We start from the raw sequence: 18,469 nt of genomic DNA on the forward strand, positions 1-18,469 counted from the left end.
ACTGGTGAGACGTTGCTGAGATCGTCTTGGGTGTTGGACTTGGCGTGCGGGGAGTGGGGCATGTGATTCCAGGACACAGCCCCGGGGAGTGACACCACTACCTGCACTGCGTCATATCTTGCCCGAGGGGACAGAGGTCTATAATCCAGACGTAACTGGATAAATACACCACCCACAAAGTAAGTGAACATGAGGGAGCGCACAGAGGTAAGGCCGAAAAATCGTCTACACCACCTGGAGAGGAACTGACACTGGTGGATGTAATGGCAACCATTGCGGGGTGCGTACCTCGCTGGAACACAGAATGGACACCATACCCATGGCGTTGATCCAGACTGATTTGCAAAAAATTAGCAAAAAAGTTAAAACCATGCTGAAGGTTGGGTGGGCGGGGGGGGAAGAGGCCTCACCCAGGGCCAATTCAAGACCCATTCTGGCACTACTCCTTAACTTCTGGGACCGAGACAGTATTTTACAAACGGCGTGCACTAACCCTCCCCTAAAGATCAAGAACAGCGAACTGTCCTTTTTTCCTGATTTTACCATTGCAGGACTATTCAATGGCACACTTTCCTGAACTTAAAAAAATTACTGAGAGACATAGGCATTCACAATGCGATGTTATTCCCAGCAAAACGGAGGGTAGAAGCGGATGGAAAGACTTGCTTTTTTTGACACGCCGGAAGCGGCACAATAATGGTTGGCGGGTCTGAGACCAGCGAAGGTTCATAACGCCAAATGATAAAAAGTCTTTTGACCTACGCCGTTAAGCACCTTGCCAAGTTGGGAATTGTTTGCTAAGATAATTCTACGTCGCCCTCACCTCTACTGACGCCGGAGGAATCGAGACTGCACGCCGAACATGCTAAGCAAACATTTTCTGCACTAATTGATCGTATTTGTGTATTGTGAAAGTGCGCCGTCCCCTACCTCCCTGAAACGGCATCATCCGATGAAGATCCTTGGCCTCGGGGCCCGACACTGAGAAACCTCTGACAGCCTGGCCTCCTCCCCTCTTGCAGGATCCAATCGGAAAGGACGGAAAACCAGAAGTGTTCTCCCGTGACCCCAGAAGGCCAGCCCACGCCCTGGAGCCGGAACACGGAAAAGCAGGAAGTACGGCGAGAAGAGCGTTCGATGCGGCGGACTCGTGGCAGGAGACAGCGTGCGGAGAACCAGAGAAGACGCCCGAAGGAGAGGCAGAGGACGGAGAACCCGAGAAGGCGACTGAAGGGGAAGCCGAGGACGTTTGGAGGGAGGACGTTTGGAGGGAGAACTGGTGGAGTCCCCAGGAGGTGGCTGGAGAGCGGCCGCAACTCGCGGAAGAGTTGCGGTAGGGCATGCGAGTACCCTTTCTCCTACATCACCACAGGGGATTGTAAATAGTCGTGTAAATAGTTCTGTGTATAAGCCTCTAAAACCACATCATCCTCACTTCTGGGTTCGCTTTGTGCACTGTATATAGTCATTGTATAGCAGCATTGGATCACCCGATCACGGTTGTAACTGTCCCTTCACCTACCCTCCTCAACACCCCCGTACTTTTTCTTCGCCTCCCAACCGTTACCCGATTCCCTTACTCCCTCACAGTCTCTTTAACCTCCCGCACAACCCTGGTGTTGTTAGAAGGACTCAATTAAGTCCCGGTCAGGTGGACTAACAGCCCTCTTATTTCTCTCATTTCCTATACCTCCGGGGACCACATCGGGAACCACCCAGAGCGAGGACCCCATCGCCTGGCAAGTCGACCGAAGAGACGGAGACCCTTCCCCTTCCTGCATCCACCTTGTTTTCATCGTTACCATTCGTGAAATACTGTGTACAATAATAAAACAAGCGAAGTCATCGCCCAATATATACGGCCTCCCCGCCTGCTATTCCGGTCCGCCATCACCCCACGATCACATGTATGATGCATGTCCATGTGTAGTTATTGGGGAACACATAGCAGCAGTTGGGGGTCTGTTGGGAGGGAGTCTGAAACCCCAGACCCCTTCCAATTACTAGTTAATTTCTTGGTTAGGGCGACAGGTACTCTGCACTATCTGGGTTAAGGGTAGTTTTGGGCCCAGAGTGCAGGGGAGCAGAGAGGGCAACGGGGTGGGAGGTGTTGGGGTTTTGGATCTTTTAGTGTTCGTTTTTGTTTGTCACAGAATTATATACAAGTCTAAGCATAGGAACTACAGTGATCATGAACATGGTGTTGAGAACGTGACGGACCACATGTGGTTCGCTCGTGGGATGGTGGATGTTCACGGGATATGGCTGGGTACTCCCCCAGCAGTGGATACTACCCAAAGACATGGGCGCTACGAGTGAGAGACAAATCAAGCTATTATCCTGAAATGTAAATGGATTGCAAGAAACTTAAAAGAGGGATTGTTTTGCAATTTCTTACACTGCATGCCCCCGAGGTGGTTATGCTCCAAGAGACGCACCTCATAGGGAACATGTGTAAGGCCCTAGCTAGATGGGGCTATAAATTGGTAGCGCACTAAGGGTTCACGATGGGCTCCAGGGGAGTAGGTATATTGAAAATACCCACATTCCCGATGACAATAGACAAGGTATACAACGACAATTTAGGGAGATACCCAGCAGTGTCTGGCTGGTGGGATGGAGAAGCGTGGACACTACTATCACTGTTCTTGCCACCGGGATTGCATGAAATTACATTTAAAGAAGTGGGAAAGGTGCTGCTTGAGTTTCCCAGTGGCAGTCTGATATTGGGGAGTGGTGGGGGGGGGGGGGGGGGGGGTGAGTGATTATACCTCCTTTACAGCTGCGCCTCCTACATTTCCTAGAGGCTATGGATCTGGTTGATATATGGGGGGTATATCACCCCGTAGAGACGCAATACTCATTTCACTCAGGGGTTCACAAAAGCCTTTCCCGTTTTAACTATATCCTCGCCCCAGCTGCACAGGTTGAATATGTTAAAGAGGTTAGACATCTGGCTAGTAGAATATCAGATCACTCCCCAATTTGGCTACAAATGGAGTATGGGAGGGAAGACGTTACTAGGGTCACCGCAATTAGCCCCTGGCACCTTCAAACCCCTATAATTGGAGCAAGAAATCAAACACTACTTTATTGAGAATGATGGCACGGTCGGCTCAGCTCAGGTCCTTTGGGAGGCCTTTAAAACTGTAATAAGGGGACGTGCACTATCTCATATCTCCGGGGCCAAAAAAGAAAAACAGGCTAGGCTTCTCTGACTAGAAGAGGATATTATTAAAAGTGGAAGAGGGTCTCTTGACATCAACAGACCAAGACGCGGCACATCTTCTCAATCTGACGCAAGAGGAGTATAAATCAGAGGCGAGAGAAGCTGCCAAAATCATGCTCAGCCATAAACTGGGGAGCATATACGAACTGTGGGACAAAGCTGGAAAACTGCTGGCATGGTTAGATAGGACGGAGACAGCAAGCCGACTGGTATCGGAACTGAGGGCAGAAACCAGGATAACACTTACTGACCCGCAAGATATCGCAGACGAGTTTGGTAGATATGATCACCTGATCTATACTTCTAGGTCCAACAGGCTAGAGACTGAAACTAAAGAGCTGCTGGCCGAAATTCATCTGATCGTATTAAAGGAAGGGGAGAGGCAGGTGTTGGAGGGAGACCTCACATTGGATGAAATAGCACAGGCCATTTGCTCTCTCCAGACCGGAAGAGCGATGTACCCAAATGGCCTCCCGATCGAACTTTACAAATTATGACCTGATAAGATGGCCCCCTACCTAAGGGCAATGTTCATGGAAAGTCTTTAGAAATGACTCCTTCTACTGGACCAAAGGCTACCCACTCTGGTGGTGATACCCAAGGACAGTTGCACTTCATATCGACCCATATTGCTGCTGAATGCAGAGGCTAAGATATTGGCAAAATTCTTAGCCACCCATTTGATTTGTGTCCTTCCTGAGCTGGTCCATCCGGACCACTCGGGATTTATGCGATCAAGGAACACGTCCCTGAATTTAAGGAGGTTGCACAGGGTTTTGGGTAGGACAGATACTATCATGGAGGACGCAATTATTGTGTCGATGGATGCAACCATGGCGTTTGACACCATTGAGTGGTCGTACCTTTTTGCTGTCCTAGAAAGGTTGGGGGTTTGGTCATTAATTTATCAGTTGGCTTTGACTTTTATACATTGATCCACTAGCACAAGGGGTGATCAACAATAAAAAAAAACAGCCATATTCTATCTCCACAGGGGGGCGAGGCAAGGGTGCCAACTGTCCCCACTGCTGTTTGCGCTCACTCCAGACCCTTAGGCCTGTTGGATTCGAGGAGACCCTGTAATAAGAGGCTGCATTGGGCCGAAGGCTGGGAAGGCCGGATCTCACTCTACGCGGACGATATTTTGCTATATTTGGCCTCCCCACATAGATGCCTGCGTAGAGTTTTATCTCAGAAACAAGGGTGCCAGGGCTCAAGTTCAATTCACAACAGCTTTTTATTTAGCGGCTGTGTACCTTCTTTTCATGGATTCCGAAGGTTTGTGTATTCATTCATACATTTTCAAAACGTTTAAAGCAATTATTTACATTTCATGTGAACATCAGAGGTTTAAACATTCTTTACACATTTTAAGACAATGCAAACATGAATCATAAATGTGATACTGCATGAACAAAAATCATAACAATCAATCAAAGTTACACTGGACTATTTAAAAAAGAGTAACTGAATTTGATACACCTATACTGATTTTTACACTAGTCCCGACAAAGGATGCATGTTTGGTGGGACTAGACACATTGGGCTTCGTGACTTCAATGAAATTGCCCTTTGTTCGTGTGTCAACCCGTAAAGTTTGGGTTGCCTCAAATGTTGAACAGCAGGAAAGCCTCGAACAGCCAAAAGCCGACGCGTTTCCAAACCCTTCCTTTAGTTTGTGGGGTTCTTCCTCAGGGCTGAGCTGTATGCCTATGGTGTAAGATTGGGGAATATTTAGTATCTCCTATTCTCAAAATCGCTTCACTAGTACATTTCATGAAATAAATAGACGAGGTTTTACCTCTTCTCACGTGATCGTTCACTAACGGTTTTGGGCACAGGGCATCTGGTTGTCCTTTGATGTCACCAATGCCTAAATAATGAATTAGAGGGTGAGGTTCTGGTAAGGTTTCAGTTTTTAAAAATGCATGCTACCACATTTCGTGTCCTTTTAAAGAATTGGCCAGCACTTACTTGTTGTGTTTTTGGAAGTGCTCTACAAGCTGAGTTGACCGTTTGTGAAATATTTTAGGTTCTGCGGTGCTTAACTCTGTGGGGACGAAAATTTGTATCAGTCCTTATGTGAGATTAACTGAGTATTGAGTGTACACTGATTTACGGAGGGACTTACTTGTGAGTGGCGAGGTGGGGGTCTCGTAAGCGGCTCCACTTTTTGTTGTTATCTTCGTGCTCTCCTCTTCCCGGGAGAGGGGTTTTCTGTGAGTTAGACTGGAGCGAGGACGAACAATTAGTATATATTAAATGCGTTCGTGGTGACGTTAGTCTGTAGTCCGTGCTTATTGCTCCGAACTTCTTACCTCTGTCTGCGTAGAGTTTTAAACATTTTTACTAACTTTGGGACATACTCCGGGTATCCGATCAACTGGACAAAATCGCTTATTTTCGTGCTTAAGGGCAACTCGCCGGTCCTGCCAAAAGAATATCAACTCAAGACAGTAATGGAGGGGTAAGTCATGGGCCAGACAATCCCCATGGAGGCTAAATGCCATCTCCTGAATATATGGGAGCCAACAGACTTGGGTAGCAAAGAAAATCCCTGGGTGATTCTGGGATTAATGGTCGCCAAGAGGAATGTAGCAAGAAAATGGAGGGTACACGCAACCCCGAAACTAAGAGAATGGGAGGGTGACATCGATTGGTGCATGTATCGAGAAAAAAACTGTGTATGTATCTCGAGGCAGCCCTAAGAAATGGATGCAAATATGGGAGAAATGGAACAACTACAGAGGCAACATCTGTGAACCACCAGCATTGCCGGCACAGCTGTCAAGGTTTACTGTAAAGAAATCTGTATATGAGAATATGGTACTGCTTGTAATGTATTATTGACTTTCATGCTATTTGCCTTGGACCATTTACAAGCTGCGAAAGGCTGCCAAGATATCACAGTAAACTTCCCCCGATGAAAAAAGGAAACCAGAAACGTAGATGACTTGGAAAAGAGCTTGAAAGCAAGCACTACATGTATACTGTTAGCCATATATAAAGAATTATTAATAGTACCCGACTTTCCGTTGTGCAGTCACAACAGGAAGTGATGTGTGTTTCCGTCAAAGCCATCTAGCACACATAAGCTATTAATATGGAATATATCCAGTGGTGCTTGGCAGCAACCAAGAGCTGTGCCCAAAGTACCTGCGGCTGCGAGGGAGCCACCGTAACTCTCAGCTCCATGGTGGTTCACCTGCTTCATCACATCGCAAGACCCAAAGTGTTTCAAGGCTCCTATTATAAGCCTACAACAACATGCAGGACCTTCACCCATCTTTGTGGACATTCGATGAAGCCTCCATTGCGTTATGCAACTAAAGCCCACCTGTATCAAGGACTGAACACAAAGTATGATGCTGGTCCATGCCAGCCATCAAAAGTCAACACAGATCTGTGTTCCGGTGAGACTGAACCAATGGGGACTCTTGAACGAATGGCTAATGTACTTAGCAGGGATAATCTGCACCCAAACCATGATACATAGCTAATAGACACCCTAAACCCTAATGAGACCTGCGTAGATTCACAGGGGAGGGAAGACACCAGGGATAGGGTGTGCAGAATAAAAGGTGCAGTAGCCAAAGTGCCAGTGTTTTTACTAATGTTTATGCCATCAGTTCCTGTGCTGTACTGTGTTTTAAGTACTTAAAGTACTTGTTTTCGTAGAGTAAACACTGGGTTGGGTAAGACAATCATGGACAAGTAGTTATCTTGCTACTGGGTGATTGCGGATTTCTGAGCTAGTCAAGTAGTAAAGGAGCTTTAATTTGCCAACTATGCAGAGCCAAAGTAGGATATAGCCGAGGCAAACTATCTAAACACACAAAAAAAAAGTATTATGAATATTTTCTCTTTCTTCAGTGCAGTTCGAATGGTGCAGCTAATACAAGGGTTTGCGGGCATGCCGGAGCAAAATCAGCATTAAAGAAAAGACAGCACATCCCAAGGAGGAAAGAGAAACTGGTGACTTTCTATGTTATGTTATGTTATGTTATGGAATCTTGTATAGCGCATGGCTACCCCAGCAACGGGGCGTCCCAGCGCTTGCGGTCATACCAGAAGCTAGTACGACAGAGGGTGTGCTAGATGGACGCAAACAGCCAGGTTTTTATAAGTTTTCGAAATTGCAGGTGATTTGAGGTGGCCCGAGCTTTTGGAGGGATAGAATTACAAAGGTTAGGGGCCAGATACCTGAAGGAGCGGCCGCCAGCTCTACTCCTCCGAATCCTGACAGTACGAGCCAAAAAAAGGTCCGCTGAGCGGAGTGCGCGTGTGGGAGTGTAAAAGGAACAAAGTCCCTGTAGCGTTTGGGGGCCAGCGCTATACAAGATTTTATGGGTGAGGCAGAGGGTCTTGAATTGGATGCGTTGCTATATCGGCAACCAATGTAGTTGTCGGAGAATGGGGGACGTGTGACAGGTTTTGGGTAGGGCAAACAGAACACGAGCAGCAGCGTTCTGTGCTCTTTGCAGCCTATTTATCGCAGTCATGTTGGAGCCTAACATGAGGGCATTACAATAATCCAGGTATGATAGGACTAATGCCTGGACTATAATCTGGCGGGTAGGGGGCTCAAAGAAACCCAAAATGGGTTTAAGAGAGCGAAGACGCCCGTAACAGGTGCCTGCCACTTTTTTGGCATGGGACTCCAAATTAAGCGAGTTGTCAAACATCACCCCCAGATTTTTTACCGACTCCTTGGGTATGGGGGCTGGTCCCAGCGCAGGAGGCCACCAGTGCTCGTCCCATGTCTGCGTGCCATTGCCGATCAGAAGTACCTCTGTTTTGGAGGAGTTTAACTGAAGACAATTGTTGGATAGCCACCTTGATATAGCCAGGATGTCTTCTTGGAATTTAGTTTGGTCCACCACATTGTTATTTGAAAAGTTGAAAATGAGTTGCGTGTCGTCCGCATATGATATTAACTGGATCTTACGTTCCCGGGCCATCAAGGCCAGGGGGCGGACGTACACATTAAACAATGTGGGACTGAGCGCAGACCCCTGAGGCACCCCACAATCAAGAGGGAGCCTGCTGGATGAGTACGGCGGGGCGTGCACCTGGAAGGAACGGTCAGATAGAAATGACGCGAACCAGTCCAGGTTAGTTTCCCTGACTCCGATCTCCCACAGTCTCTCAAGTAGTATCTTGTGGGAGACCGTGTCGAAAGCCGCACTCAGATCCAGCAAAACCAAAATGGAGGTTGCGCCCATGTCCAAAGAAGCCCTTAGATGTTCTGTGACTGTTAGCAAGGCAGACTCCGTACTATGATTAGCACGAAAACCATTCTGGGACTCATCTAGAATCCCATTGGACTCCAAGTAGGCAGTCAAGATGGAATTGACATGTGCTTCCGCCACTTTCGCGAGATAAGGGAGCAGCGAAATAGGACGGAAACTATCTGGCCTAGAGGGATCCAGTGATGTTTTTTTCAAGAGGGGCACTACTTTGGCATGTTTCCAAGATTTAGGAATGGAGGCTTGCTGTAAGGAACGATTAATCAGCTCACGGCTTTCCTGCAGGACAGAGTCACGAAGTGTTCTGAACAAATCCGGTTTGATGGGATCATCCGGGGAACCTGACTTTACTCTTAGAGCCAGGTGCTCCATCCCTGTCTGCTTTATCAGTGGAAGGGTTAAGAGGAGGCAGGGAGGATCAGATTTGTCTCCATCAGGATTGGGGAATCCCGAGGGACCATCCAGTTGTAATAGATCGTATATCCCTTTAACTTTATTAACTTTATTAATGAAGAAACATGATATTTCTTCACACTGTGCATCTGACACTATCAGGTCTCATTTGGGCCTTGAACGTTTCATGGGGATAAAGGGATCCAGTGAGTTATTTATCCACTCCCTATAGGCCGAATCTGCCTCCTCCATGTTGTTTGATCAAACAGGGCGGGAGTGGTTAAGCCTGGCTTCAAACAGGGCATTGTCTAGGCTACTCCAGGGGCGCCTCCATAGAAAGGGGAGGGGAATCTCCCTGCCATTAGCTAAGATCTTAACTGAGACAGAGACCAGGAAATGATCAGTCCAGCTGGGAGGACTAGGGGGTTCGGCTGTAGCTTCCTCTATATTTGTAAAAACCGGGTCCAAGAGGTGGCATGCCTGATGAGAGGGCCCCACGATCAGCTGATGAAGCTGGCATGCCTCCAAGTCGCCAAGAAACTTCGATATAGTGGGAGAGTCTTGACGCTCGAGGTGGAGGTTGAGGTCACCAAGAACGCTAAAATTAGCTGATTGAAGCGCTAGTGACGAGATAGTGGATACTAGCGACTCTTGGAATGCGCTCACTGGCCCTGGGGGATGGTATACGAGTAGCCCTGTAAGGGTGAAGGTGTCAGAGATCCTTATCTTGAATAATGCGCATTCGCTACTGACTATGCTTATGGCCTTGAGGGTACAAATGTATTTCGACTTATAGATCACCCCTAATCCACCACCCCTACCAATGGGTCTGTTATGAACACATATAAGATAGCCTGGGGGAGAGCCAGGGCTAAAATGGCCGAGGAATCCACAGATAACCATGTTTCTGTTAAAAATAAGACGTCGGGACTCTCATCTGAGAGGAGCTCATGGACATCCTCGTAATGCTTCTCAAGGGACCTACAGTTCAGGCTCAATATGTGCAGCTTAGACGAGCTAGTAGCCGCTGAGGAAGATGGCGAGGGGCAAGCCTCAGAGGCCTTAAAGCCACACTGGTTACAGTATATAGTAGGGGAACCAGGGTGCCATGCGTGGGCCATGCAGTCAGCCTGATGTCTAAGGGCAAGCAGCTCGTCCCGGGCATAAGGCGCCATTGCTAGTCAGGCGACCAGGGATCTAGGCAACAGGCGACGGACCAGCGCGACGGGCGCAGACGGGCTCGCCTTTGGCGAGCCATCGGCGACCCGCCACGCGTGTCCGCTGCGCGGGAGATAGTGGCTCAGCCTAAAAAGGCACCGGTCCCGCCTCTGGCGGTAGTGTTACGCCCTCGGGGGCCGGGCCAAAGGTCAGGGACGCCCTCCACACAAGCGGCACAAGCCGTGGTGGAACGGGCGGTGACCTAATAGAAAGCGAGGAGTTTGCACAGGTAGGCTGTCACACAGATTCAATGGAGAGGTATTTTTTAAAACAGCAAAATACTTTCAGAATGCAATACAAGTTTAAAACAGAGACTGAATTGCAGAACTGAATGCAATACAAGTTTAAAACAGAGAATCAGAGCGCTGCTGCGGCGCCTAGCATCTCCGGCGTGTCCCGGAGATGCTACCCAGATTCCGTTCAGTATTCACACGCAATCATTTTCACGTAGACACTGGCTTGATTAATGAGACAATAAAGCTCCTTTGTTAAGGAAATTCAAACCTTCTTTGGGGGAAAGTATTAAACAATAAGTTCAAGGGTCCTGAATGGACCTGTGTGATACTGGAAGAATTTGAGAATCTAGATTTAAATGAAGAGACAGATAAAGAAGTAATTGCAGAACAGATTGACTATGGGGAAGGGAGGCCTCCTTGAAGTACTAAAGATGTTGATACATAACTAAAGAAAAGAAGAGGAATCGTCTTAGGTCAAAATGGCTAAAGACAGGGATGCTGAAAGAACAAAACGAAACTGTATAAAGAAATGCTGTAGGGCTTGCATATGGAGTATTCTATTAGTGATCCTTGTATGGCTATTTTTAACAATAGCAGTTCATTATCTCATGATACAAGACAAGAAGAATGACAGACACTTATGAAAAGACAGCTACTATGAAAGGAGATAGAGTAGAATTAGAAGCAACAGATGAGGTAGACTTACATCACACATTACCAAATAATTAAACATCTTTAAATGTGTTTACAAAGTTATTGTTTCAGTATGTAGACACAACGGAGATTAGTGATTGTTATGTTTGTATGAAATTACCAGCTCCAGTAGCAGAAGGAATCACATACCATCATTTGCCTTTAACCTATGGTATTTCATGTAGTATATTGTCAAGTTTATTTTATAGAACAGGAAAACTTCAATATTATTCAAATATTGATGTAGTATTTACAGAAATTCCTATTCGAAAGAATATTAATCCAGTGCTTATTAGCCTAGACGCACAGTTTATGGGTGAATTTTTCTTAACAATTAAGTCATTAGATATAGAAAAGGCACATAAGAATAACCGAACATGCTCATTACGTGAAGTAGAGAAAGTGTTTTTGAATTTAGTTGAAGAAAGAAGACAGGATTTCCAAAAGAAAAGCTACTGAACAGAAACCACATATTCCACCATGGGCTGAGAAAGAGGGATTAAAGACAGACTATAATAACGTATTTATTGGTTCCAGTGAATGTGAACATAACTTCCTAGTTCTAGGAGGTTGGGGACTAAAAGGGGAAACAGATCCAGTATTTCCTGGAGTTTACTACGTGTGTGGGAATAAGGCTTACTATAAGCTGCCTGCACTGTGGTACGGGAGTTGCTACTTCGGGGTAGTATTTCTGAAGATATATCACGTGAAGAGAATCACTGGAAACAATGAAAACACCAATGAACTAACACGAAGAAAGAGAGCTCGTTTTTCAGAAATAATAGGTAAAATATTTAGTGCATGGATACCTTCAGTGGGAGTGGTTTTAAATTCACACAGAATCTGTCAATTGTCAACAGTAGTTGATCATCTTTCGACCGATATTGCTGGAGAAATCTTGATGATTAATACAGAAATGGTTGCAATTAGGTCTATGGTTTGTCAAAATCGACTTGCGCTTTATATAATGTTAGCAAAAGAAGGGGGGAGTCTGTAAAATGTTGAAAGTGCAACATTGTTACGCTTACATATCCGATAAAAATAAAGAAATGTAAGGTTATATTAGGAATATTACAAAACTTCAAGAAAAATTCAAACCACTGGAGGTTGACAATGTATGGGAGAGACTAAAAGAGTATTTCCTCAATAGGGACTTGCTAATCTTGGGAAGGGTATAATAGGTCAAATAATCTTTCCATTAGTTGGTATAACAATAATAGTTTGAACAATAGTAATATGGTGTAAGTGTTGCACAAATAAATTGAGAAGAAGAAGATATGAAGTAAATGGAAAGGGAAAGAAAAGAAAATATGAAGAGATACAGCTAGAAGAAATGAAGGGAAAATGATATGAAAGAATGAAAGACTTTAAGAATAAAGATGAGAACAAGATCGAAAAAGGGAAAGAAAATGAGATGTTAAAGTTGGCATCCGATTGAGATGGGTGATTTTTGTGATGGCTCAAAATTGCCATCCGAAAGGGGATTGATGGAGCAAGGACTCGTAAAAGAGACTTACTCTGAAGCAATCCTCTTATATAACTTCTAATAGTGTACTAATTACGTATTGTGTAAAACTAATACGCACCACATTGAACATAAAAGACAGAGAAGCTTGCCTACGTGTTTACTAATAAGTAACTCGAGCGAAATTCTAAAATGGCTGCTAACGAGAAATCTTTATTGCGCATGCATCAGCTGCATCTACGCAGTATTACGAGCGGTCGCTTGGAGGGAATTCCTTGCACATGAGTAGACGCTATTAAGAGGGCGGCTTGGAAGCTCACATGCTTAGCATCTGTTTTTATGAAATTAACACAAGCTATTTTACTAATGCGGGGAAAGCATTAATAAATGAAATGGGATTAGAGTAGAGATAGGTGGCATACAGTGAAACCATTTATTTTTTAAATTAACATTTGTCGTTTTGACTCTTAATAGTGTGTATTTTGGGCCTTACGTGTGAGTCTAGAGTCTGTTTACCACCTGACTACCGCGTATGCCAAGTGAAATTGAGCCGGATGATGGACGAGACTCTTGAACGCTATCCAAAGACCCAAAAGATACACACCCTGGGAACTAACATCGAAGACTCCTGAATGAATGGACATGCATGACAATGTAACATATAATAAGATGTGAATACCGGTGGGAATAAAGATTTCTGAATAAAAATGAAGGGGTTGAATTTATGAACAATCGACTAATAGATTAAGATGAAAAATAAGCATGGTGTGATGATCATCCCTCCTTGCCTGTCCAATCAGAGTTTGTATTTTTACGATATTGAAACATTAATGGGTGGTACATGAATCTTGAAGAGTATAATTGAGGCAGACTTAGAGAGACTGAGATTTGCTGAATGCTGCAGAGCTCGAGATACTGTCGGAGTGACGAGATGCTGATGAAGAATCGAATGCAGAACCATCTATCCTAAATTAATTTGCTTAGAAGAAGATCGCGGAAGAATCTTGAGGAGAAAGAGTGTGTTAGAGAGGTGTGCTACGCAAGCATAGGTGGTAAGGATGTTATCTATCCTGTCCGAATTCCTGTCCTGAAGCCTTGTTGCCTGATCTTTCCCGAGGGACCCTTCCCCGCTCCTTGGCCAGGTGGTTGGTTTCCACGCCCTCCTAGGTAACCTATTTCTGTGTATGTGCCAATGTTCTTTTCTCTCTAGCTTCTCCTTTCTGAGCATAAGTCATTGCAAGGTATAAAAGTAGGTGTTTGATGACTGATTAATTGAATCTTCCTTCCTATGAGTGACGGAGACTGTACTGTATTTTGTAAGTGGTTCACATTAAATAAATTCAGATAAAGATTTAAAATACTTCCAGAGTCTGTGGTCATTTATAAATGTAAGACGATTATTTTATGTCATTTCACCATCAACTAGTTCAGCTAAGGTTCCATTGACCAGAGGAAAGAACTTCTTGATCAGTGAAAGATTAGTTGAGAATAAGAAGTGACTAATCTTGAAATGGAAGAAAATCATAAACTTTGACTCTAGCGGTTATTGCCAGGTTGTGTGACTGTGTTTAAGGGCCCAGGTGAGTATATGGTATTGGAGTACCTATTACTGGTGAGCCGTTGGATCAACATTATAGCCTATCATATTGGCATTGCCAGGGCAAGGAAAAAAAGAAAAAATGATGGATTTGTTTTAGCTTTCACGCAAGAGGTAAAGCACTGAATGTGACAAAGAGGGTGACGGATGAAAGAGGTTTCCTGATGCAAAATAGTCCCAATAGTTCCTCATGCATTTCAATTTAAAGCACTTTGTGGAAGGTAAAATTATACACCAAATTGCTAATAGCACTCCTTCTCTTAATGGAGCCAATGTAAGCGCGATCCATATTATAAAGAACTTGTAGCAATACCTCACCTCACGCAGCTACGGTATCAAGACAGAATCAAGAAAAACAAATGCATCTACGACTCCCATTCAGCACTACTAGAATGAACTAGAAACTCATATATTCTCGATATTTTTCTCACAACATACTACCCAACGTCATCCCCATTTCGCTCCCCACCTCCCACAAAAAAACTACTGTATTAATGTTTCCCCAGAATTATGTAAATGGCATAACATGACTGCTTGTATGCTAGTTGTTCATTAAATTGGAGTGCTGTCCATCGAGGTCAGTCGTACCTGCTAGAGCATAGCCCTGCATGGCCAGTTGGTGGGTGCAGGTAGTGACCAGTCATGGTCCTGATCAGGGTGTCCAAGTGGAGGTAAGCAGCACTTGCTGTCCAGACGCATGTTGGCGTCCATAGTGCAAAACGCCCTGATGTTTATTTAGGCTCAAGGTTCTGGCAGTCCAATGGAAAGAAGGATACCTCAGGGCTTGAGGCACAAGTTTTCACTGGGGTCATGGACATCGGGGCACCAGGACATTGTGCCATTAATTTGGCAAAATGTCCTGGGGATGTCAGTGTACACTGCGCTTACTGACTAGGGTCTCTATTCAAGCATGCATGCGGAGCCAGCATCACTCCCTCCTCTCCTGTCATACTCACCGCCAACACATGCCAGGGCAGCCTTGAACCCGCAGCTTTCCATAACCCGCTCCATACGTCGCTGCTCGGGACTCTGCTGCTGATTAGGGAATCCGGCCACACCCATCTGGTGCAGCGGTCGTGGGCCTCGCCGCTCACCCACCAGCTGCTCGAGCAGCATGCTGTACTGTAGATCCTCTTCAGTGGCTGCAGTGCCACCCGGCTTCACGGGGGCCGCCATCACTGTAGCTTTAGAAATAGACAAGGGACTACAAGGACGCGCTCACACTAACACGGAAGGAGATCCTCCACTTTGGAAGGTCTGCCACCTACAGGAGCCCGGCGGCACCGCAGGCTTCATAGACAGCGAAGAAGTACTACCACCGACGGTAATTAACTTACTAAAACATTAGAAAGATGCTGTACCTCACGACTGGCCAACTGCGATATAAAATATTCTTTTTTAGTGAGAAACTTCTCCGAGCCCTGCGTATCTTTTTTTTCTTTTCTTTTTTTTAATAAAGGCTCTAATCAAATCAAATGTCTTCATTTAGATATAACACAGATATCTTTAAAAGGAGAATACAAAATTCACATTATAATACAAGTATTGAAAAAGAGTAAAAAGACGCGGTTAATTATTTGACGGTCGTATAAAAAGTGGAAATTATCCACAGCTTGATCCTTCTTACTAAATAACATTATAAGCTGAACACAACCAGTAGTATCTTATGTATAAAAACAGACCAATACTCTTACAATACATTTTATGATCGTTTCATTTTTACTTCCTTAGAAGTTAATAGATATTGTATGGTATATTAGTAGTTAAAAAGATCTCGGCAAGACTCAGTGTGGACTCAATTGGTTAAAATTACGGTATGCTTGCTGTATAAAAATGGCTAGCCTTATATTTAAAACTGTGTTTTCTGGGTTCAAGGCCATAATGATGGCTTGCCTACAGGTCCGGGCACCCAACCTGTTCCATTCAGCTTTTAGTTTGCACCTACGTTGAGAATTGTAAAAAGGGCAGAGGCAGACCACATGCAGCAAAGTTTCCCCCGTTTTGCCACAACCTCTGCAGGTTGTATCTTCCACCGTACGTTGCCAGGAGGGCTGGTCTTGCAAGAAACGCCAGTCACCCATTCTGATAGCTATAAGACTACGTTTAAGATACAGAGAATATGTATACGACAAATACGTTGCGGGGGCTAGCCGTCTGTATGAGTTTATAAGTGCCCAGGAGTGGCTACGTTTTGCAAAAAATGCTTTGTCCATATTTAGTGATCTCATTCTGACACATTTTTTAATAGCAATTTTAAAAGCAGACTGACTGGGGTTCAGTAGCCAAAGATCACTCACTGACATTTGATCAATGGCGTCCTTAAGGAGGCGACCATACGTTCCACATGGGTTGATCTGAGTGATTTCTAGCCAGACTAAGGCTTCTAGTGTACATGGGTCCGCCTGTCTTAATTTATGGCAAAGCTTTAGGTAAGTGCCCACGTTTAAAGCCTCATAGTTCAAAAGCCCCATCTCCAGTCTTATCTGCGCTGGGGATGCAGTCTTTGGCAGACGGAGAACTCTTTTATAAATTCTAGTTGTGTGCCGATTTAAGGCAGTGTTCAGTTTTCCCCTGAGTATCTCAATGCCGTAAGAAAGAGTGGGGCCAATTTTAGCTCTCATGACTTCCAAGAGAGGTGCCAGTGTTGGGCCTGATAGGTTTTTGGAGAGCTTACTTAGTGACACTGCCAGGAAGGTGGCTTTAGCTGCGATCTCATTGCGTTGTTTTAAATGGTTACCTCTGGAGTCTAAATGGGCACCTAGGTATTTATATGACTGACCAATAGCGATGTTTGTCTTGTCAAATAGCCACCCACCCCCGGCGTATCGTTTTTTGCCAAAAGGGACAACTTGTGTTTTCTTAAGGTTGACCTCTAAATGATTAGAAATTGTGTAGCTGAACAGTTTATCGAGTAGCCTTTGCAGCCCGACCCTGGTAAGGCTAAAGAGAACCAGGTCATCGGCGTACAATAGGTTGTTTATGGCCATGCCTCCCACCTTTGGGGGGTGACTGTTTGTGTCGTCCAGGATACTTGACAGATCTGATATAAAAAGATTAAAAAGAAGAGGGGCCAGCACACATCCCTGCTTCACACCTCTGTTTGTCATAATTTTCCGCGAGAGGTGTGTGCCGGACCCCAATTTCACCCGAACCCAAGTGCGGGAGTGAAGTTGAATGATAGCTTCCAGAAGTTTGTCTGGGATCCCCCATTTTCTTAATTTTTCCCATAGATCTGCCCTGGGGACCCTGTCGAATGCTGCTTTGAAGTCGACAAAGCAACAAAACACTTGCCTAGATGTTAAGAGTGCCTTGTCGACTATGGTTGATACAGCTAATAAATTAGTCATGGTCCCTGAGTTGGCCACAAACCCTGTCTGGTTCAGCGGGATCAAGTTACATTCTGTTGCCCATAACCTCAGGTCCTGCAAGAGGAGGCCTGCGTAATGCTTGGCCTCAATGTCCAATAGGGCGATAAGTCTGTAATTATTCGGCGAAGAGCGGGATCCTGATTTGTGAATTGGGTGTATTATGGCGCCCCGCCACGAGTCAGGGATTGTTGCAGTGTTCAGGGCGTAGTTAAAGAGGTTTGTTAAAATTCCTGACCAAAAGGGTGGGTCAGATTTGAACAGGCTCTGTGGCAGGACGTTTGGGCCGGGTGCTCCGTCTGATCTAGCTTTTGTCACTGCTATAGCCACCTTTTCTTGAGTCACCTCCAGGACCTCATTGGCAGAGTGTACTCCATTGATCTCTCTTGGAGAATGGGGACCTGTTGGTCCTGAATGTTCAGAGGATCCAAAGTGGTCAGTTAGAAATGTTGCCCAGTCCGATTCTTGTATATTTGCTGTTCCGAAGCTCAATGTGCTCTGGTTAACATTGTTAATTAAGGCCCAGAATTTTCTTGAGTTTTTACTCTTACTCTCCCACACCAATTTACACCAGAATTGGGTTTCATGCAGCTGTTTGTCTTTGGTCATCGCCAGCCTGAAAGACTTCTGTACAGCTTGATAATGTATTAGACAATCACTGTTCCCTGGAGATTTTGCGAGTGACCGCAAAGCGTTGTTTCTCGCTTTCTTAAGTGACTTTGTCTGAGTTGACATAGTGAACTTGCAATGCTGGGATGGCCTCTGGAACTGCTGTTTGGCTGGAAAGAGGTTAATCAGGTGTGAGCAGAGCATTGACCATGTCGCTGTCGGCGAGGCTTCTTGTTTGATTCCGCCTCTTATTGCGTTCATGCTTTCTCGCAAGATGTTCTGGCTGAGGTCTTCACTCCACCTGAGGCGCTTTAGGTTCTCTGTGTATATTCCACGGCAAGTAGAGGAGGCAGGTTTGTGAGTTGCTGGTTTTATATTAAATGATATGACCTGAGGTCTATGATCACTTTCAGTT

At 45.2% G+C, this 18,469-nt stretch overlaps 1 protein-coding gene across 1 annotated transcript in view; it reads right to left on the reverse strand.

Moving 5' to 3' along the window:
• The window catches only part of TIMM22 (translocase of inner mitochondrial membrane 22), a 44,440-nt gene extending 29,122 nt beyond the window's left edge, over positions 1-15,318 (reverse strand). The window contains exon 1 of the mRNA XM_078679461.1: positions 15,037-15,318. Within this exon, the coding sequence (XP_078535587.1) occupies positions 15,037-15,256 (220 nt within the window). The 5' untranslated portion in view covers positions 15,257-15,318. The remainder of the gene's footprint in view (positions 1-15,036) is intronic.
• Between the last annotated feature and the right edge of the window lie 3,151 nt (positions 15,319-18,469).

This window comes from Lissotriton helveticus, chromosome 3_1 (genome assembly GCF_964261635.1).
Source record: "Lissotriton helveticus chromosome 3_1, aLisHel1.1, whole genome shotgun sequence".
NCBI lineage: Eukaryota > Metazoa > Chordata > Amphibia > Caudata > Salamandridae > Lissotriton > Lissotriton helveticus.